Genomic DNA, 22,917 nt, shown 5'->3' on the forward strand with positions numbered 1-22,917 from the left:
TCAAAACTTAAAATTTGAATTTTTAAACTCGGTTTCGAAGTTAATTTTGTGATATTTTGAACGTAATTTTTTACATTGACTTTGAAGTCGTTGCGACCAAATATATTAAAGTTTTACGTATAAATTAATTTTTTTATAAGCCGTTTAAACTGCTAATGCTATGCAGCTACGACTTAATTAGAGCTTGCAGTAAATCATTAGAGGTCTATGCACTCTGCACTATCTGTATTTCCTGTTTGTTCTTTGACCAGTGATTTGGAGGCAACTACAGCCATCTATCAATCTATCTTCTATTTATTATATACTAAAAATTCATTAAACTTTCTACAAACACTCTCAAATCGTCACAGGGTACCTTATAAATACTCTCAAGTTGACACGTGACACTTTAATAAAATAGAGAAATCTAACCATTGATTTTTATTTAAATCGGTGAACCCATTATTTAAGATCGTTAGATCTATCTTAAAAAAAAGGAAAACCTCCCACCGACCCCGCACGTAATCTTTTTTACGTAGTTTTTCTGTTTTCTTATCGAGATGTGCTTCACTCTCCCACTAAAAAAAATGCACGAATTTTAAAGAAGATGAGAGGCTAAGATTAGAAGGTGCTTAAAAATCTGAAAATCAATTAGAAAGGGTACATTCGTCCCTGGAGAGAATTAATCTCGCATCTTATGTTGATTCCTCCGGCACCAGTGGCCAATACGCTACTACTGTTACTTGAGAATTGCCCAGATCAAGAATGTAAATCAGAATATAACTGGAAGAAAAATTAACAATGAATAGGATCATCAATGGTCGCTTGATGGAGCATTCAACCTGATATATCCATCCTGCGGTTCCTGCTCTTCGTCTTAAATAATGAATTTAAGGTTATTAACTACTCAGGCCAAGATTAAAATTACCCTTTCAAAATGAATTCCTTTCATCTTCTTTATAATACATACAGTTTTCCATGTGAAAGCATATCACAATTAAAATTAAAATTATCTTCATGGGAAAAAACCCACAAATAGACATCATTTGCATTAAATCCATTAAACATCCTATAAATATTTCTAAACCGTTGTGTGGCACTCTTAAATTAGAGAAACATTAATCAATCATTGGTATTCACTTAAATCGATGGACACATTATTTTACGTCGTCATTAGATTTTTTTTTCTTTTGAAAAAAAACATCCCAAACTATCTTCCCTCCCTCTCCATCCCTATAGGCATTAAATCACATAAACGCTATGCTAAGCTACTATTTGTCCTGCTTAAATTAGAGAAAATCGTAATAATCCGAGAAAAAAAATAAAACATTCAACCATTGGTTTTAAGTTAAACATGAATACAGTATTTTAGGTCGTTAGATCAATCTTTTTTTTAAAAAAAAATCCCAACACTCCCTTCATTCCCGTCCATGTGTGGTGTGTTATTTTTCTATATTTTTTTTTATCTCTTGACAATTAAAATTAAAATTACCTTTGTGCGCAAAGAAAAAGGCCAACGAAACTTCACCTATTAGGTATAGCCACCATATGTCTCTTATGATCTGTTTGAACTATCACATTATTTTTTTTAAGTGAAATCAATAATTTAATAACCATATTTACTATATTTAAATGCTAAAAAAAGTTACATTCCACAACCCACATCCATATTGAGACATCCACTAAATATAAGAAAATACTAAAATTTCTTACTAAAAATAAAAAATATCCCACCTTATTTTTTTTATAAAACTGATAGAGCCATTACTTATATCCCGTTAGACATCTAACGACTTTCTATCTACTAAATTATTTTCTCTCTCAACATGTATATAGGAGCTATTCATCCATGCAATTTGATGTGGATGCTTTTATCAATAAATGATCTTAAAATGATCATAGCTTCTAAATTATATATGTGACCTATAAAGTTACGTGGCCAATTGAACATACAGATCGTACTAAGAATATTGGTTGCACTAAGGAATCTTAACAGCAAAACAACCATGATGTTGCCTTAGCAATATATAGGCCAATTTTAGATAGTAATTAAAAGATCATGTCTATTTATTTCTTTTTGGTAAAACTTGCTATGGTACATCGTGAATTCCTAACATTTAGCATAGAACAATCTAGAAACGTGTTTTTGTTACATGACACTCCAGTTTAGTGGTAATTTGTGAAAAAAAAATACTTTGACCTCTATTTTAAATTTTCATATTTAGAGAGATATAATTTAGAACGAATGCCTTTACCCCATGCCAGGTTGCAGGATCAACCCACTTATATTTTCATCCTGAATTGTAGATATCAAAACATTTCAAGAATGCTTTATAGTGTGGAATTCTCCCCCAAAAGATAAAAGATGAAGATGAAAAGAAATGAAAATTGAACAAAATTTATCTAATTTTGATTTTTTTTGCGGGGCTTAAAACCCATCCTAAATAGAAATATTTAAACATTTTGATAGGACTAATAAAATGGATATATCTAAAATTTCAAGCAGAATCTAACACACAAATGGACATTCATAGTAAACATATCTATTGTTTCGACACAAAATTTTATCATAAATTAAAAACTATACGGTTTAAAGTAATTTTATTTTATAATTTATATGTTGTAATGGTAGTTAGAAGAAAAATCATAACCATAGTTCAAAGTACATTAAATAAGTTTAATTTTAGTTTAGGATAAAGTAAAAGAATATTTTTGATAGAAAGCCACCCACGCATGGACATTCGTAATAAAATTTCACTCACATTAAATAAGATGTCCGTGCATATGCGCGGGCTACCTTCCTAGTTGCAAAAAATAGGAAAAGAAAATTGGACGTAATCAGCTTACCTAGCTTCGAGTTTTCCTTGTTCCACTTAAATTAAAGAATTTTCATTCACCCAAGCATTCAAGCATCACAAAAATCAACACAATAGCATCACAAAAATCAACACAATAACAAAAAATTTGAAGTACCCTCGCCACCGCCGTTGCATCTCCTCCTTGGCTACATCGACGAGCGGGTCGCCTCGCTGGAGCTGGTCGTGCTGCTGCCTAGGCTCGCACCGCCGCATCTTCTCGTTCTTCCTCGCCCACAATGCCTTCGTCACTTCTGCGCATCCACCATCACCTCCACACATGGATTTCAGATTGCCGTGTCAACAAAAATGGCGAATTGAAGCGCAAGAACGGATGGGTGCTGACCTTGGAAGGTGATGAGATGGTAGATCTGGATGAGGAGTAGCTCCACTGGCATTAGGCTTGTCCCCCGGGGCGGCGGTGGCCTTGTCCCCGCAGCGGATCCAGACTCCTAGCTGCGCGGTGGCAGCGGATCCGGCCTCCCCGCGGCTCGGCGGCACCGGATCCGGCCTCCCCACCCGTGCCAGAGCGCCGCCAACTGCCGCGTTCGAGCTCCGCCGCCGCCCTCCCTGTTGCCCACGCCTGAGCTCGCCGCCTCCCGTGCCAGCCCTCTCCTCCGCCCTCCCTTTCGCCCATGCCCGAGCTCCGTCACCGCCCTCCCTGTTGCCCGCGACCGAGCTCGCCGCCGCCCACGCCAGCCCTCTCCTCCGCCCTCCCTTTCGCCCGCGCCCGAGCACGCTGCCGCCCGTGCCCGAGCTTGCTGCTCACGCCTGTGGATGGAGGGAGAGAGGGAGTGGAAGGAGGAGATAAGGTAGGTGGAGTGAAGGGAGGAGGAGATAAGGATGGGTAGGTGGAGCGATTTTTATTGCCGCGATTTTTTTAAGGGCTGGAGCTGCACGGTCCCCGCTAGTGAAAAGATTTTTGCTGGCGGTAGGATAAGAGGTCTGTCAGCAAAAATAGGGATATTTTTCTAAGCGGACTTCTTAATCTATCGCCAGCGAAAACGGATTTTCGCTGTCGGTTCTAAACTCACCGCCAGCGAAAATAGATTTTTACTAGCGGTCCTAAACCCACTATCCCTCGTTAGAATTTTGCAAGCGGATTTCTTATATAACCGACAGTGAAAAATAGGATAATGCCATAAAAAATCGTTTTTCGAGTAATGTAAATCAGTATGCAAATCTCCTCCAAACAGCCTATTGTGATGATCAATTTGAAACTTACGATTTTTTTACATGACCATCATGTTAGGATGGAGGGAGTAATATTTATTCAACGATACTATCTTTTGACGCAAATTTTCATATGCTCATATTCAGTGGTCGTTTTCTATCAATATTTAGTTTAACCAAATAATGTATTCAAGACAATGCCAATATTCCATCACAGTACAACCAACACATATGGTCTTAATTACATGCCAATATAGATGTCTTGTAAAAATATGAAATATTTTTTGAGCTGTTTTCGCCTAGAAAATACAAATGCAGGCTGAAACACCATTTCCGGATGCGTTTGTTCTAACAAGTACTCCCTCCATTTCACAATGTAAGTCATTCTAGCATTTCCCACATTCATATTGATGTTAATGAATCTAGACATATATATGTCTAGATTCATTAACATCAATATGAATGTGGGAAATGCTAGAATGACTTACACTGTGAAACGGAGGAGGTAAGAATGAGCGTCTCTAAAAATGCATTTCCACCTCAGTATGTTACTTCCCCTGATATGAAAATGTATGATTTCCAGGCGGTTGGATAACAACTTTTAGAATGGTATTTTTGTCTTACGTAGAAAAAAAAGTTTTTTTTAATTTTATTTTATTAGTCGTTTGAACTTTTTCCTAGTGAAACTTTGTTAAATTTGACCAAGTTTGTAAAAAAAATTAACATATGTAAATTATCAACTAGTTTTATTAAATCTAGCATTGAATATTCAACCCAAAACAAATATAATATGTATATTATATTTATTTTGTGTCAAAAATACTATTATATTTTTCTATAAACTTAATTATACTTAAAAGGTTTTGACTATGAAAAAATTCAAACAACTTGTATTATGAAACGGATTATATATCACAACTTCAATCATCAGCAGGCATGTCAAAGAATGGAGAAGAACAAACGATAAGATTTATTGATCAATGCTAAATTAGCTTAACCAGCTAAAGAATTTATACCCACATCCACCTAATCTTTCGATTGTTTTTTTCTCTAAAATCTATTCCTTAAACTCAACCCCCAAAGGCCAAAGCTGGTCTCCAACTCCTCATCCCCAACCATGAGAAAATGAGCCCCTCCATCGATCACCCTCTCACCGTCCTCCCCCACCCAGCTGAAATGCTCGCACGGGCTCACCTCGAAGCTCACCATGGCCTTCTCCCCTACCTTGACATGCTGGCTCCGGAACCCGATCAGCTGCCTCGCCGGCCGGCCGCCGCTCGTGGTTGGCCACCGGAGGTACATGAGCACCGAGTGCTTGCCGTCCATGGGGCCGTGGTTCTGCACCTCGACCACCGCCGGGAAGACGAGCCGGCTGCACCTCTCGACGCCGATCTCCTTGACTAGGTAGCTGCTCATGCCACCGCCGTCGTCTCCGGCTCGCCTCGCCGTAACTCCGGCGAGTAGGCTCAGGTTACCGGCGTTGGAGGTGGAGAAACTGGAGAACATGCGGCGAGAGAATTTGGAGTAGCTGAGGCCGTAGCCGAAGTTGTAGACGGTGTTGCCCTGGTAGAAGCGGTAGCTCCGGCCGGGATAGCCGGTGGCCGGGTCGGCGCGCATCCGCATGTCGGTCATGGGGACCTTGGTGAACTCCTCCGGGTACCACGTCACCGGCAGCCTCCCGCTGGGGTTGTGGTCGCCGAAGAGCACCTTGGCGATGGCGAGCCCGCCGGCCTGGCCGGGGTAGCCCGCCCACAGGATGGCGCCGATCTTGGGGTTGTCCTTGGCGAACGTGACGTCCACCGGCCCGCCGGTGAGGAGAACGAGGATCACCGGCCGCCTCGCCGCGTTCGCCACGGCGGTGATGAGGCCCTGCTGCTCGCCGGGGAGAAGCAGGCTCGTCTTGTCGAGACCTTCCTGCTCCTGCTTCTGGCTCAGCCCCATGAAGAGGACCACGTGGTCCGACGAGCTCGCCAGCGCCGCCGCCTCGTTCGTCGCGGCGACTGCGCACGCCGGCGAGTCGCACCCGGCGAGGAACCTCGCGCGGTCGCCGAGGTACCCCTTGATCCCCTGCAGCGGCGTGGTGGTCTCGCACGGCGGGCCGAAGTAGTTGCCGTGGAGAGCGCCGAGGTTGTCGGCGTTGGGGCCGATCACGGCGAGGGAGGTGACCGCCGAGGGCTGGAGCGGGAGGGCGCCGGCGTCGTTCTTGAGGAGGACGATGCCGTCCTGCGCCGCCTCGAGGGCGAGGCTCTTGTGCGCCGGCGAGCACACGTCCGCGGCGCCGAGGTGGCCGTACACGGCGTTGCTCCTGGGATCGCCGTCGAAGTGGCCGAGGCGCATGCGGACGGCGAAGAGGTTGACGAGGGCCCTGTCGATGTCCTTCTCCGTCAGGTTCCCCTTCTGGACTGCGGCCATGGCGTGCACCTGTGTGTAGTTCCCGCAGTTCACGTCCATTCCTGATAATTGCAACACGATTTCAGTTAAATTCATTGCCTAGAATCTAGGATTTTTAATTCCATACCTGGAGTTTTGTTAATGGAACGCTAAATTAACTGTCAAGGATTCACAGTATTGCAAATTTCGCAACAATATTGGTACATTGTGAATTTCCCCGCACAATTCATTGCAATTGTCGTGAGCTATCTTTAAGAGATTTGTTCCGGGCCAGCAAAAAGTATCTCGAGGTATCGGTACCTTACGGTACTAAATCATTTCCGACCGTTGGATCTAGCTGGACAGGATTTGTATTGTTAGATCGAACGATCATAAATAATTTGGTACCATGAGGTACTGTGTATGTGTATCTGAAGGTACTTTTTGTTGGATCGGAACAAATCTTAGCTTTAAACAGGGTTCAATATTGCGAGAAGGGAAAAGGGGATATAGATCCAAAAAATTGTCGTTGTCTTGAAAATTCTAAGTTATTTTTACATAACTAGAAAGAAAGCCCGCGCATATGCGTGGGTATCTTATTTATTATTTATAAAAATAATGCTATTAGAATTATGTCATATCTCATCCAATAGATATAAGAAATTATAGATTTTGTCTCATAATAACAAAAATCTATATTGTGAAATAGACCGTAATCTTTAATATAGATGATAAGAATGTCTCAGATTAAAAAAATCGCTTTTGTCCAGGTTATATGTAAACTTGCCTATTATCACCATTAATTTTATCATTGCTCTTAAAAGGTAGATATCTTTTTAATAAATAAAACTTCATTTGTACCACCAAAATAAGCTTAATACATCATTAATAAAAAAAACGTTCATTTCCACTACATACTTAAATATTTATGTCAACACTTATTTCTAAATCTATGAATAAATATCTAAAACTACCGCGCTTCTATTGGTTAATACGATAACACCATTAAAAAATAGACATGAAATGCCCCCTCTAATGGGTGGAACCATCAAGGCTTTATTTATCCACTGCCTTCAAGCATGGGTCGAGATAGTCGTGCCTCATAGCCAGTATGGAGCACGATTTTAATTAATCCTAGTTTGCTATCGGCACCCTTAAAGAAGATTGTATTAGTAAGTGAGAAATTCAGCACTATTATCAATTGTGGCCTCCTCTAGGCTTGCTTTAACTCAACCATATCTGTGCCCCCTACTATACTTGTGGTAGCTTAGCAAGCTTTGTTATTCATGCTCTGCCCAGTGCCCTTCAGGGAAACAAAGAGAAGATGGATGTGATCAAAATAGTTCTTCATTTCTTCCCGTAAAAAAATAATTTTTTTATGTTTTGTGTAGACATGATTTGTTTATGGTGTTAAGTAGTACTTCTTAATTTTTTATGTTAGAGATACAATGTAATCTTTAGAAATGAGTGAGATTGATCATTAAACATATATATATGTTGTCGAAATGACAACTGCATACGTCGAAAGACGTGGTTACTCAATAGTGGTTGGAAGGAAACGAAGTGTATTGAATTTTGAATTGTTTGCCTCTTTCTGGATCCCCCCATTACATGGCCCTAGGGGACTATTTATAGCCCCATTACAGGTTCTTACTACTAGGGTTTAGGTTGTACAGGGGAATTTACATGATTACCCTTACGAAAGGGACATTTACAGGGGTACATAATGTTATGGGGGCTCATGAGCCCCTGATGGGCCGTCTGGCGATCGCCGGCCCTATAGCCCCTAGGCTTGATGGGCCGAAAAGGCTTCGATACCCCCGGCTACACTCCTACCCCAAGTCCAGGTCACAACAAGACCGGGGTGGAGTCGAACAGCTCCCCCCTTCGACGGAAGGATTTGGAAGGGGCGAAAGCTCTAGTTGCCTTCTCCTCGGGCACGGTGGCGAAGGGAGGTCCGGTGAAGAAGATCTCCAAAAAGAAAGGACTCGTCGACATCGCCCGCGTTTTCAGCGACGACGAGTCTTCTGACGAGACTCCGACTTCGCCTGCTGGCCGCAGTTTGGACCTTTCGACTGCTCCCCTTGCTCCGCTCGGCGTTGCTAGGGCAGGCGGTAGCGCCGCCGCCGGGGCTTCCGCCTCCGCCGAATGGATCGTGTCGGCTGCGGCGAAGGTTTTCAGGAGCCCTGTGCGTGAGCCAGCTATTTCGCCGCTGGTCAAGGCGAAGGGGAAGTGTGCGGCCGCCGAAGCATCTGCCTCGGAGTATTCCCTTGCGGCGCCCCACTTTGCCCCTAGTGATTTTGAGACTCGGGCGGACCTTATTCCCTTTGTGGAGGGTGTGAGCAACCTTGTCTTGCCCGCCAGCACCCCGAGCCTGTTCACCGAACTTAACGAATTCGACGAGGGATGTTCCACCATTAAAAGTTTGGCGGTTCGGGTATGCCTTTTCTTTCTTCTTTGTTTTCCTCTTCTTCCCTCTTTTTTTTTACGTCTCACAGTTAACCTTTTGTTCTTTTCGCCCGCACCTATCTTTCATCTAGATTCTTGCGGCTCACTGTTCGACGGAGCGAACTGTGTGGGCCCATTTTGACGGTTTTAAGAGCCGTCTTTGGGCCAAGGATGATGAAATAAGCCGCAAGAACTTGGAGGTGGAGGCCCTGGCCCACACCCTCAAGGAGGCGAAAACTGAAGTCAAACGCCTTCAGTCCGAATTGGATAAGGGGAAAGAGGCTAGGGCCGAGGTTGATCGCCTCAAGGCCGAACTGGAGAAGGAGAAGGCCCATTCGGCGGTGCTCATCGATTACTACAACCTTACTGAGCCGAAGATGGAGGCTCTTCGCCAGAAGGCTAGCAGGGCCGAAGCGAGCGCCGCGGAGGTGTCGCAGCGGTTTTCACGGGAGATGGCGAAGACCACTGAATCCGTGAGAACGGCCTGCCAAACGCTCTGTCTCGCCCTTACCGACATGGGCGCGAAGGTGCGGGGGTCTTTGCCGAGGATGCCTCAGCCTTCGACTTCTCTGAGTAGACCCAGCAGGCTGGCGGATCGGTTTCGGACTGCGCCACCGCATACGGCGATTGCTGTGCGCGTGTATCGGCGGCCTTCACCTTAGGCCTTTTGCAACAGTTCGGCTGCGAGCATGTTACCGTGTTCCCTACCTATGCAAAGGGGGACTGAGAGATTAGTGCGCAGAACATTTCGCCCGCTCTTCGCGCGTGGCAAAAACAGTTCTGGCAGAAAGATGGCCGGTCCGCTGCCAAGACGCGCCTTCTGGAGCAACTGGCGAAGGCGGAGGCGGCAGATCGGTGCGAAGAAGAGGGCGCGGTGGGCGAAGAGGTTGGAGGCGATGCCCAGGATCACCCAGAGGTGTGAGGCCTTCCGCCCTTTCTTTAGAGTTTTGTAGTTTTTCTCCCTCTTTTGCGTTTGCCTAGAGAGGCGAATGATGTACATTCGGCGGGCTGCCGCCAAACCTTAAAAAAGGCTTTTTTGTACATTTGGAATATATGACACAATCTTAATTACTTTTTGATGATCGAAGTCTTTGGCATATTATTATTTCGCTCATCTCGCATTATGCCCTACCTCCCCCTTTTTCGCCTATTCTTACTATGTAAGCTGTGTTTTTCTTTTTCTGCACTGTCCATTAGGGGGTTCGCAGAAAGTTGTGCATCCGGCCCCCTTCCGGGAGCTGGCGAAGTCAAAACGAGAAATTTGTGGCAGTGAAGTGTCTGCCGAAGGTGCGATGTCCATTTCGGCCTGTTTATCGCGAAATGGAGATAAACGGTCGCAGCTATAAGGTTTTCAAGGTTGCCGACTGGCTGCGGGCGCACCCCGGGCGAACCTTAGAAGATTACAATCTTGTTCATTCAAGACGTTTGGAGGATATGGCTCGCTTTTGGCGAGACCATCAGAAGACTAAACGTCAGGAAACGATCTTTCAGCGTCGTTACAGTTTAGTCTGTGTTTCACCCCGTACTCCTCTGAAGGTTGTGTATGATATTAGTAGTGATGACGAACCTAGTTCGCCTGATCATTCCTTAGGGAGGGATAGTGATTATGGAGACGAAGATGTAATTTACTTGTAAAGTAAATTGTATCGTGTTGTGAACCTTCTATTCTTCGATTATTTTTTCGAAGTTAATAAAGAATGTGCTTTATTTCCTTTTCGCTATTCTTCGCATCGTCACATTTTGTGCTTTTGTTAGGTCGGAACATGCTGGCCCCTTTGCGTATATTAGCGAAATAGGTGTACTGACTTTTCAGCTTTTCGTCGTTCGTTTTCGATCTGTAGCATTTTGTGTCGAAAGAGACGCTTTTGCTTTTATGTTGATCGAATCGTAACGTCGTTCGGCTAGTTATTTTCCGAGACAAGCTGTTGCAGTTTCAACGTTCGGCGAGCGATGCTTCGGCCGATTCGTTTCTCCCCCCCGGCCTTTTTCGCGGATCAGGCGTTTGCCTTGGGGTTTTTCCACAAATTATCAATCACACGAAAAATGAAAAGAAGGCGGAGGACACAGAGATTCTATACTAGTTCGGGCCTCCATGGTGGATAATAGCCCTACATCCAGTTTTTTTCCTTTTTCCTCTCTTCTTTTTTTTTCTTTACCGAAAGGCTTACATAGTGCCGAAGGGCTTACATAGTGCCGAAGGGCTTACATGACTGTATGTACATTTTTAGAAGTTGGCGATTTGGGTGCCACCCATTCTAGGCATAGAAGCGCTTGAGAGAGGCGGCGTTCCAGGAATGGTCGAACTCCTCGCCTTCGAGTGTCGCTAGACGAAAAGATCCCATCCTGGACTTGTGTTTGATGAGGTACGGTCCTTCCCACTTTGATTTAAGCTTACCAACCGCTACTGGGTTCGCCTTCTTCCTTAGGACAAGATGACCAGGCATCAGCTCCATGGGTCGAACTTTTTTGTTGTAAGTTGCCGAAGTGCTTGTGGCGTACTTGTGCATGTGCTCAAGCGCTTCGACCCTTACCCCTTCCAAGAGTTCGAGCGACACTTCGCGCCCCTCTTCGCCCCCAGAGAACATAACCCTTCGTGAGTTATCCCCTAGCTCTGCTGGGGTCATTGCCTCATCGCCATAAAGAAGCATAAACAGGCTAAACTTGGTTGGTCTTGTGGGGGTCGTCCGAAGGGCCCAGAGAACCGATAGCAATTCCTCTGGCCATTTGCCTTTCGCTGCCCCCTCGAGTCTTTTCTTTAGTGCTTCTAGGATCATGCCATTTGTACGTTCGGCCGCCCCATTTGACTGCGGTTGCGCGACCGACGCGAACCTGATTTCCAGGTTAATCCCTTCGCACATTTCTCTGAACTTATCAGAGTCAAACTGCTTGCCGTTGTTAGTAATGAACTCTTTTGGCACTCCGAAACGGCAAACAATGTTTTCCATACAAACTTCTGTACTGCTGCCGAAGTGATTGCCCCAAGGGGTTCGGCTTCAATCCATCGAGAGAAATATTCCACAGCTACAATTGCGAATTTATACCCGTTTCGCGCCACCGGGAACGGCCCAATGATGTCCAGTCCCCATCTGGCGAAGGGCCATATTGGCGCAATGGGCTGCAGATCATACTAGGGCACGGTTTGGCTTCGGCCATGACGCTGGCAACTTTCGCACTTCTTGATTTGCCAATAAACTCCTTGTCTAAATACTTTGGAGGCCACTATTCTTGCAGCTTGGTGCGCGCCACATAGCCCCTGGTGTATCTCCTTTGCCATTTCTTCGCCTTCGGCAAAAGAGATGCAACGAAGTAAGGGTTGAAGTACCCTAGAGCGGTAAAGCTGACCCGAGACCATCTTATACTTCATGGCTCTGAGTTGCAAACGCTTCGCTTCTGCTTCGTCTACCGGAAGCCAGCCAGTTTCAAGGTGTTTCACAAATGGGGTTCGCCAGTCATATGGGTCTTCGCCCAGTTTCTCCTGGTCGATTGCCATGACTTCCGAGTTGTCCATGGGCACACTTGGAGCATGTAGGACTTCGAAAAAGATGCCAGGCGAATGTGGGCCACCACAAGCAGCGGATTTCGCCAAGGCGTCTGCTTCCTCGTTCTGGTCACTAGGCAAGTGTTCGACCGTTATGCCGGTGAAGCATTTTTCCATGGACCGAACAGCCTCCAGATACCTCTTCATTCCCTCTTCTTTTGCCTCGAAGGATATGTCAACATGGCCTGCTACCAACTTGGAGTCAGTTCGAATTAGCAGGCGCCGGACTCCTAGTGCTTTCGCCTTTCTTAGGCCCAGGAGAACGGCTTCGTATTCTGCTGCATTGTTGGTTGTGTCGAACTGCAGTCTTGCTGCGTACCGAATCGGCACACCATTCGGCGAAAATAGGACTGCCGCAATGCCTGCTCCCCTGTGCGACCACGAGCCGTCAGAGCACATCACCCAGAATTGTTAGGCGGGCTCGGGGTCGGGGGCAAGTACCGGTGTCCATTCAGCTACGAAGTCGGCTAGCACTTGAGACTTGATAGCAGAGCGTGCAACAAAATGTAAGTTGAACGGGGATAGCTCTGCTGCCCACTTGCTGAGCCGGCCAGTGACTTCCTTGCCTCGGAGTATTTCGCCCAAGGGGTCCTATGATGGCACTATGACCATGTGGGCCTGGAAGTAGTGCTTAAGCTTGCACGAAGCCATCACTAGGGCGTAAGCGAGCTTTTCCCTTTCAATGTACCTTGTCTTCGCTCCTTGCAGTACTTCGGAGACGAGGTAGACCGGTTTTTGTCCGAACTCTGTTTCTTGGACGAGGGCAGCACTGACTGCCACCGGCGAAGCTGCTAAGTGTAACAGCAGTTCGCTTCCTGGGGGTGGGCTTATCAGAGCTGGCGGGCTTTGCAAGTATTGCTTTAGCTCGTCGAATGCTGCTTGGCACTCTGGTGTCCAATTAAACTTTCCTGCGCCCCGGAGGGTCTTGAAGAAGGGCAAACCTCTTTCGGCTGCCTTTGAGAGGAATCAACTGAGTGCCGCAATTCGGCCTGCAAGCTTTTGTACTTCATGTACGCTTGACGGAGGCTTCATTTGCTGGATGGCATCGATTTTCTCAGGATTCGCCTCGATGCCTCTTTCGGAAACATGGAAACCCAACAACATGCCTGCGCGGACGCCGAAAACGCACTTCTCCGGATTCAGCCTTATGCCTGCTGTGCGCAAGCTGTCGAATGTCTCCTGCAGGTCGATCGCATGGTCGAAAGCCTTGCGGCTTTTTACGACGATGTCGTCGACATAAGCTTCCACATTCCGCCCCAACTGCTTGCCAAGGACCTTGTACACCAGCCTGGCGAAAGTTGCTCCTGCGTTCCTTAAGCCGAAAGGCATCCTGAGGTGACAAAATGTGCCGAATGGAGTGATGAAGGATGTTTTGGGGATGTCGAGCGGGTTCATGTGGATCTGGTGGTAACCGGAATATGCACCAAGAAACTCATGAGCTCGCATCCTGCTGTTGAATCCACGAGCTAGTCGATTCGCGGCAAGGGGAAGTCGTCTTTCGGACACGCTTTGTTCAGGTCTATGAAATCGACACACATGCGCCATTTGCCGTTTGACTTCCGCACCAGCACTGGATTCGCCAACCACTCCGGATGGTCAATCTCTTGGATAACCCCCGCCCTGAGCAATTTTTGTACTTCGGCTTTCGCCGCTTCTTGGCGATCGACAGACATCTTGTGCAACTTTTGTTTTCTTGGCTTGATGTCCGGCTTGACTGCTAGGTGATGCATGATGAGATCCGCCGGGACACCCCCCACCTCGTCAGGGCTCCAGGCGAAGATATCGATGTTCTTTTTGAGCATCTCTAGGATACTCTCAACTTCTTCTTCACCCATGTCGCCCCCTAGTGATACGAGCTTTATGGGGTCAGCATCATCAATCTGCACTTTTGTTATCTTGCCATGAGGGGTGGGCTTTGGAGTGTGCTTCGGCCGTTCATGCGGTTCGGTCTCAACACTGTGCACTGCTCTGTTGATTATGGCTAGATCGCCTTTTGAAGCGGCCGAAGGCTGAAGCCCCTTGACTACTATCACCCCTGTCGGGCCGGGCATCTTGAGCTTGAGATAATTGTGGTGGGAAATGGCTTCGAACTTGTTCAGTGTTGCACGGCCGAAGATGGCGTTGTAGTTGTACGGGATGTCGACGACATCGAACAGTATTTGCTCTTCGCGTCTGTTCTCCCCCGAGCCAAAAGCTATCAGCAAAAGTGCTTGGCTGAGAACTTGAACTGCTTCTCCGCCGAAAACGCGGAGCAATGCTGGTGCTGGGGTAAGGGCTTGGGTAGGCAACCCCATCTTGGCATATGCTTCGGCGAAGATAACATCGGCCGAACTCCCTCCGTCGACCAGGATTCGTCGGACTTCGAAACCAGCTATCTCAGCAGAGATTACTAGGGGATCTTGATGCGGGAATATAACTCCTTCTGCGTCTTCCGGCCCAAAAGAAATTAGCTGGTTCAGATACTGCGGCGCCCCTTTACCCGCCGAAGCGATGCTGTGGACCATACGGATCTGCATCTTCTTCTGCCATTTGGACAACTGGCTTGGCGGGTCAGTCCTTGTAATCACTTGGATTACCCTTCGCTGTACATCTTGGCGTTGTTCGGCTGGGGGTGTTTGCTCCTGAACTGCTTCGCGGGGTGCTTCGACAGTTGTTCCCTGCTGCGGCCTTGGGTCTTGCGCGTTGCCACGTTGCCTAATGTTTCGGCATTGCTCCGTGGTGTGCGAAGAGCGTCCGTGAAAGGCGCAGTAGAGGTCTTTTCGGACTTTCTTGCAGGCTGGCTGCTGATGGTTGCTCGCTTGCTGGGCATCGAACTCCTTGCGGAGGGCTTGCACTTCTTCGACCGCCATCACAGCTTTGCCCGCACGGTCTGTTCTGAACTTTCTCCAAGTTATGGGGGCTTGGCTTTGCCTTCGCGGCTGTCCTTGGATCGCCGGCTGAGACTGGCGAACGAAGAGGGGAGGTGGTTCAGCAACTTGAACTTGTGCTTGAGCTTGAGCAGCGGCGACGGAGGCTTTGTCGTACTCAGCTTGTATAGCTTGCCGTCGCTTGGAATCCTCCTCGCCCCTTGCGAGCCCGTCAATGATGCGAAGTAGGTGCTCGAGCATCTGAGGCTCCATGTTGGCGATTTTTCTTGTGAGTTCGCCCTCGAGCAGACCGGCCGAAGCGGCGTTTATAACCGACGCCTCGGTTATGTCTTGAACTTGGCACCGGGCTTGCGAGAAGCGACGCATCTACTCCCTTATCGACTCCCCCTGCCTTTGGCGAATGCCGAGTAGGTGTTGTTGCGTCTTCGGCTCCTCGTAGGTGCCTCCAAAGTTAAGGACAAAAACATCGCGCAATTGCTACCATGAGTAAATGCTATTGGCTGGTAAATTGAAATACCAAGAACGGGCGATGCCGTCTAGAGCGAGATGTATTACCTTCGCTTTGGTATTTTCGTCACCATGAGCCGCTTCAATCGCTGACTCGTAGATGGAGAGGAACTCCTTCGGGTCAGTTTCGCCTGAATAGTGCGGGATGGGTGGGAACTTGAACTGGGGTGGGATTGGACGAGTCTTGATTCCCCCACTCAGCGGTTGCCCCTTTTCGCCTCTCGCCCTGTTTACCGCACCCTGCTGCGGGTACGGTGTGGTGAAGGGCGAAATCGTAGCTTGCACGCGAGGTTGGGCCATGGCATTCGGCTGCCCGGCTCCAACTGGAGGTACTTGCTGAGCCGCCATGGATGGGTCAAAAATTGGCTGTGACCACGTCATGGCAGCTTGGATTGGTGCTTGGTTTGTTCCGAAGCCTGGAGTTGGAGCTTGCTGCCGAACGGTTGGCGCCTGAGCAGCGTTGACGAAGTCGAACTGCGGTCCTTGATTCCACAGCGAAACTCCCAGGCCCGGCTGAATCGGTGGCAACCAATTAGGCGCACCTTGAGTTGTATTCCCCTCCGGGTGGGCCGATGGGGTTGTACTTGAAATGCAGTGGGGTTGGTTGAGTTGCTGAAGGAATGCTTGGAGTTGCGCCTGCAGAGCCGAAGCCCCTTCCGCCACTGTTTGTGGCGCTTGGGCAGGTGGTTGATGGTGTACTTGGGCAGCGACTGCGGCCGATTGCTGCCCGGCGAAGTACATTGGCTCTTGTACGACTTGAGGCGGAAAGGGCTGGGTCGTCACTTGTGGATGGACTTGAGGTGGGACATAACCTGCCGAATACTGAAGGATTGGAGCCGACGTGACCTTGGTCCGCCTTGCCGCCTCGTATGCATGTTGTTGTTCTTGCATTTGGCGAAGCATGTGTTGGAGCCGTGTCATGTTCTGTCGCATGGCTTCCATGTTGGCTTCGGCTTGTGTTTCGGGGTCAGGGCTGACTTGGGCCTGCACAGCGACGAGCGCAGTCGGGGCCGCTGCCGGCTGCGATGGAGCGGCTTGGGGCACCACCAGTTGGCTTGTCGAAAGGATCTCCGCCCTGGTCTGGAGTGCCCTTGCCACCGCAGCCGCCTTCGCCACGTCGGCCACGTTCGGCACTTGCACAGAGGTGGCGGGGGCCGAAGGCGGTTGTGATGGCGCAAAGGTGGAAGCGAATGGTCCTCCTCCATCTTCGGCCACGGGCGCCGAAGGCTCTGCTCCCTCCTCGGCGGCCATGTCTGGTCCGGCGTTGCTTTCCTTCCGCCTTGCAACCTTCTCCTTCACGACCTTCTTCGGTGGCATTCGCTCTTAGTGGTTTCACTCGGAGGTCCCCACGGTCGGCACCAGCTGTTGTCGAAATGACAACTGCATACGTCGAAAGACGTGGTTACTCAACAGTGGTTGGAAGGAAACGAAGTGTATTGAATTTTGAATTGTTTGCCTTTTTCTAGATCCCCCCATTACATGGCCCTAGGGGCCTATTTATAGCCCCATTACAGGTTCTTACTACTAGAGTTTAGGTTGTACAGGGGAATTTACATGATTACCCTTACGAAAGGGACATTTACAGGGGTACATAATGTTATGGGGGCTCATGGGCCCCTGATGGGCCGTCTGGCGATCGCCGGCCCTATAGCCCCTAAGCTTGATGGGCCGGAAAGGCTTCCTCGGCCCTCGCGGGGGCGAACTTGCCATGGCGAAGTCGTCTTCCTTCCGCAGATAGTCTTCGCCTTGCACCCTTCGCCTGAGACGCCTTTGGCCTGGCAAGGCACTCGTACGACTCTTCGCCTCACGCCGTTCTTGCTCCATAGCCTTCGCCACAGGTTTCGGCAGATTTGGTCGAAGGGCCTCATGCCATCCGCCAACAATGTAGCTAAACAAACATGTGACCGTGATAATCTTCAAAGTATCATATCATTGTATATATTTTGACAAAGATCTAAATTTTAGCATCCGGTTTGTTTTTGGCACCTATTGGTAATAATTGCATGAGACACCTTTACTAATTCTAAAAATGTATTTATTTTTCCAAATTATTTATAATAACTAATTAGATGAAGTGCACTTATAGTAATATCAGTAGGGTGTATAGCGTACATTCATCAATTATCACATCTGTCCAACATATTATAATTTCTCAACTATAAGAAAATAAGAAAATATATCGTGAGTAGTTTTATGTACATGTTATAGGATTGTTCATTTGTTACCAAACTTATTTGGCAAAGAAAAAACGTAAATGACCATATTTTTTGTGATAGATTAAGGAGTTGTATTATGGCAAGATCATTGCCTGGGCATACCAATCAAATAATTCTGAAAAATCCAAAAAATTGAGAATATTAATCTCACAAAAATTAAAATAAAATTAGATGTAATTGACAAACTATAATGTTGTTTCATTTTCATGCATGTAGATTTCAGTTAGTGTTATATAATTATCAAGTGATATTTGACCATAAAATACAATGTGAAATTATTTCAAAAATTATCATGACATTAATTATTATATGTCACCAAAATGATTTGAAAAGTATTTTGATATTAATTATTATGTGTCCGCTCCATGGGTTGTAATGTATTTAGCACTATAATATAACTATGATAAATCATCAACATTTGAATAGACCTGATTATAAGTTGACTATATAATTTAAAAATAGGTCTTTAAACACATTTAATTTGTTTTTTATATTAATGTAGTTTAACTTGCATATTTAATAGTGTAGATAATCCTATTATGAAAAACGTCTATATGTTTTCGAAGGTTCTACCAACTTATATATGTATTTTTTCGGAGCTTTATAGCTTTATTATTTTATGTATGTATGTTTCTTTTTTTTCTATCGAATATTCGATAAATAGTTTCTCTCATATACACAGGAGATTAAGAGGAAATGGGCTAATCTAATGATCTAAAATAATGGGTCCATTATTTTAAAATGAAAATTGACAACAAAATTATAGAGTGCCACGTGGCAATCTAAGAGTGCTTGTTGAAACACCACATGATCATATTTGTTGAGTAATAAATTTTTTTTTTGTAGTATAGAAAATCGTATTTTGAAAAGACCGTATATTTTTCTTTATATCGATGTACATATATTTTGTTCTGGTCTTATAGATTTTCTTTTCACTCATGCATAAGTACGTATCTTTTCAAGTGAACAATATCTAAAGTTTTTTCTGTTTGATGGTTTTTTATCGTACTTACATACTCTTATATATGTATTTTATGGGCTTTATAGCTTTATTATCGTACTTATATTTCTTTCATTGTTTTGTTTCAATCGAACATCTGGTAAACAATTTCTCTCATATACATAGGAAAATTAACAGTAAGCGAATTAATCTAATAATCTAAAAATAGGTCCATCATTTTAAAAGAAAATTGATAGCGAAATTATATAGTGCCATGTGGTGGTAAGAGTGCTAGTAGGAACGCCACGTGACCATATCTGTGGAATAAATTATATTATTATAGTAAAAAAAATCATATTTTTTTCTACCTATGTACATATATTTTTTAGGGTCTTGTAGCTTTTCTTATTTTTAGGGTCATATATTTATAATTTTATTATTATTATGATATATATTTTTTGCTTTTTTTTTCAAGTGAACAGTTTCTTTTTCCTGTTTTATAGTTTTTTTATCGTACGTAAGTACGTTCTTTTTTAAAATGAACAGTCCTAAAGGTGCCTTTAGTGCTTTCCAAGTACGTACGGATGGTTTATTTTTTCGGGTATAAACGACATCTATGCACAGGACATGATATATTAAGAGGAAGCAAATATATCTAATTTAATGGTCTAAAATAACGGGTCCACCAATTAAATGAAAATCGACGGTGAGATTAGAAAATGCCACCTGGCGGCATAGGAGTGTTTATAGGGTGCCACGTGGCGGCTCGAGAGCGTTTTTAAGAAGTTTAATGGACTTTTACTATATAATAGATAGATATGGATAAAATGTTCAATTTCCGGTAATTTCTTATCGCGGTGGAAATTTCAATATTGAACATTTGCTTCAAAGTGATGATAGATTGGAGTATATTTAGCTGTAACTTGATCAACATTATTTACAGGAAATGCAGAATGAACTTACCAGCCTTGATAGAAACAGCAACTGTATCCTCTGGCGATAACGTGTAGTGATGCGCGTCGCGTATAGTAGCCACCGCATCACAGTCCGAAGCAACATACCTGAGTATGCATGTGTAAACGATATATGAGAATAAACGTCCAGTTTTTTTTTTCATGAAAGAATTAATAATTCTACACAGGTGATCATGGACAAAATGTACAGAAACTATATAATAAATGAGACATATATTTTGACAAAGTTATAAAATGACATGGATCGATCGATCGTACCCGTTCATTCCCCATTCCTGTCTTACTTTCTTGGTGAGGAGATCGGAGCTGGCACAGGCAGGGACGCCATTGATGCTGTTGTAACCACACATGATGCAGGTCGCCTTCCCTTCCGCTACGCAGCTCTTGAACGGCGGGTTGTAGGTGTCCTCAAGATCCTGGAGAGTCACCTGCATATATATGCGCGAACCTCACGTCGTAACTAACACCCGTTATCAATCAAAACATAGCTTATATATACTCAAGAAAAACCATCCACACATGTAGAGCAGGGAAAACAAAAGTAAGGCCACATGAGTAGTCTAGTATTGAAAAAACAAAAATAAAAAGGAAAAATAAGAGAATGGTATGACCGGATAAGCCCACTTCCATCAGGTAGGGAAGCCCAAAAGAGAGAAATACGCCGGCCCAAAAAAATAATCAAACGCACGCACAAGAGGAAATCAGGCGGAAATGGGCCTCATTGCCTGGTCCTTATTGTGAGGGCCCACGCACGCAACTGACCGCGAAATAGCCTTTTTCGTAAGGGCCATGTTTTTTCTCCACTTGAGAGGATGTCTCCCCTCTTTTCCCCGTACTCGCTCCGTCCAAGAAAAGATAAACCCTGGGTTTGAATCTGGACACACATCATGTCCAGATTCAAACTCAGGGTTTGTCGTTTTTAGGAGGAAGGGAGTATGCCACAAAAAGTTAAAAAAAAAAAGTATGAAAACCTTTGACAAGTTCCTAATGGGCGTGTGCGCACTAGCTCGCTAGCTGCCTAACTCCGCGCATGCACCCTATCTCGCTTCTCCTAGCGTTAATAACGCTGATTAACATCGATAACGTTAATGAGCGCTAATGATAATTATTATAGTATTATTTTTTTAAAATAATACATAAATAGACTTTTAACTCAGATTTGGAAAACTTTCAACTCGGATTTGAAACTTTCAACCCAGATTTCAAAATTTTCGACTCAGATTTGAAAACTTTCAACTCAGATTTAAAAACTTTCAACTTAAGATTTGAATACTTTCAATTTATTTTTTTTTTAAAAGTTCAACTTAGATTTTGAAACTTTCAAATCTAAATTTGAAAAAATTAAGTCAAATTTGAAAACTTTCAAATCAGATTTAAAAACTTTTAACTAAATATTTGAAAACTTTCATATCAAAATTCAAAAATTCAACTCAAATCTTAAAATTTTTTAACTCAAATTCAAAACTTTCAACTAAAATTAAAGACGAAAGATTCAATTCTAAAATAAAAAGATCATGAAAAAAGAAAAGAAGAAAAAAAACACGGAAATTGGCTTTTCCGGGGAAATAATACAGACGTGGAAGCCGTCGCATACGCACCAGCCAGCACTGGGCCATATGGGCCTAAAACACGTGCCGCCAACGCGTGCGCGCGAATTAGCTATCGCGGTTATCATAAGTTGGGCCAAGATCCAAATAGGTTTAGTTTGAGTGTTCGACATCACACAAGTGCGGAATCACCTTTGAATCGTAGTTGTACCGCACGACGTTGTTCCAGTAGTCGAGGTCGTACGCCGTGGCGTGCTTGCAGCACGCGGACGCCTCCCCGCCGATCCCCTGCAGCCCCGTCACGAACGCCACGGCGTACCTGCTCGCCGTGACGGGGTCCTCGCCGGGCGTCTCCTGGCCGCGTCCCCACCTCGGGTCCCTGAAGATGTTCACGTTGGGGGACCAGATGGTCAGCCCGTTGGCCTGCCCGAGGTTGTACAGCGCCCGCGCCTCCGCGCCCACGGCCTCGCCGACGCGCCGCCATAGCCCGGCGTCGAACGCCGCCGCCGTGAGGATCACCTGCGGGAAGCTGGTGACGGCGCGGACGGTGCCGTTGAAGCGGATGCCGCGGCCCCAGATGGAGAGGCCGTGGAGCCCCTCCGACCACCACTCGTACGCCGGCACGCCCAGCCGCGCCACGCCCGCCGCGCGGTCGCCGAGCTGGGACACCTTCTCGGCCAGCGTCAGGTTCGCCACCAGGTCCGCCGCCCGCTGCTCCGCCGTCAGCCGCTCGTCGCAGAACCGGTGCGGCTGCTGCTGCTGGCCCTGCGCCGCCAGCGACGACGACGGCGGCGGCGGCGGCCCGCACGAGTACGGCAGCTCGTCGGCCATGGCCACGCGCGGCTACACCGGAAGAATTAGCAGGAGGAGTACCAGAGCTACGGCCATGGCGGCAGCGATGCGGAAGGCGGCGGCCATGTCGATGAAGTGAAGAGGTGAGGTTTCTTGATGCATGCTTAAATAGGCAGCCGTGGCCAACGGCTAGACGCCACGTGTGCTAGTCATGCTAGCTGTTAATTTGGATGTACATGCCTGCATTCTGTCTGGTTCATTTCTTTTAGCAAGTATAGTAGGATAGCCGTTTCCAAATCATTCGAATTAATTGTTTGATAAAATGATTCCAAGTATAGGAGCATAGTACTGTTAGCATTTAGCTGGAAATTTTGTTTTAAGTTGATCCGTGGCTTGATTTATTCAATTTTTCGTACTGGCAAGGATCTTGTAGTAAATGCAAGATTACAGTAGCTGGATGCATACACATTTGTTGATACGTGCTATAGCTGTCCAGATAACGTTAAAGTGCTAGAATCAAAAGCGATGAAGGACTATAATGGTTAAAAAACTGTTTAAGACTGCTCGATCTCTAATGGTTAAAAAATATATGCCTGAGATCTCACTCAACTTACCTATAGGTTCAAGATTACGAATCATATAGATTTACCCAAAACGATTTGGAGGCTCGAAACATATACTTCACTAAACACGTAAATGGTACATTTCAAA

At 45.7% G+C, this 22,917-nt stretch overlaps 1 protein-coding gene across 1 annotated transcript; it reads right to left on the minus strand.

The window, feature by feature from the left end:
• Window positions 1-5,057: 5,057 nt before the first annotated feature.
• Window positions 5,058-22,452, minus strand: LOC127755676 (probable beta-D-xylosidase 7). Its single transcript, XM_052281358.1, has 5 exons — window positions 22,447-22,452; window positions 21,607-22,257; window positions 20,126-20,295; window positions 19,857-19,954; window positions 5,058-6,460 (listed from the first exon to the last, which is right to left on the minus strand). Exons 1-5 carry the CDS (start codon window positions 22,450-22,452, stop codon window positions 5,058-5,060), a joined length of 2,328 nt encoding a protein of 775 aa, XP_052137318.1.
• Between the last annotated feature and the right edge of the window lie 465 nt (window positions 22,453-22,917).

This window comes from Oryza glaberrima, chromosome 11 (assembly GCF_000147395.1).
Source record: "Oryza glaberrima chromosome 11, OglaRS2, whole genome shotgun sequence".
NCBI classification, from domain to species: Eukaryota; Viridiplantae; Streptophyta; class Magnoliopsida; order Poales; family Poaceae; genus Oryza; species Oryza glaberrima.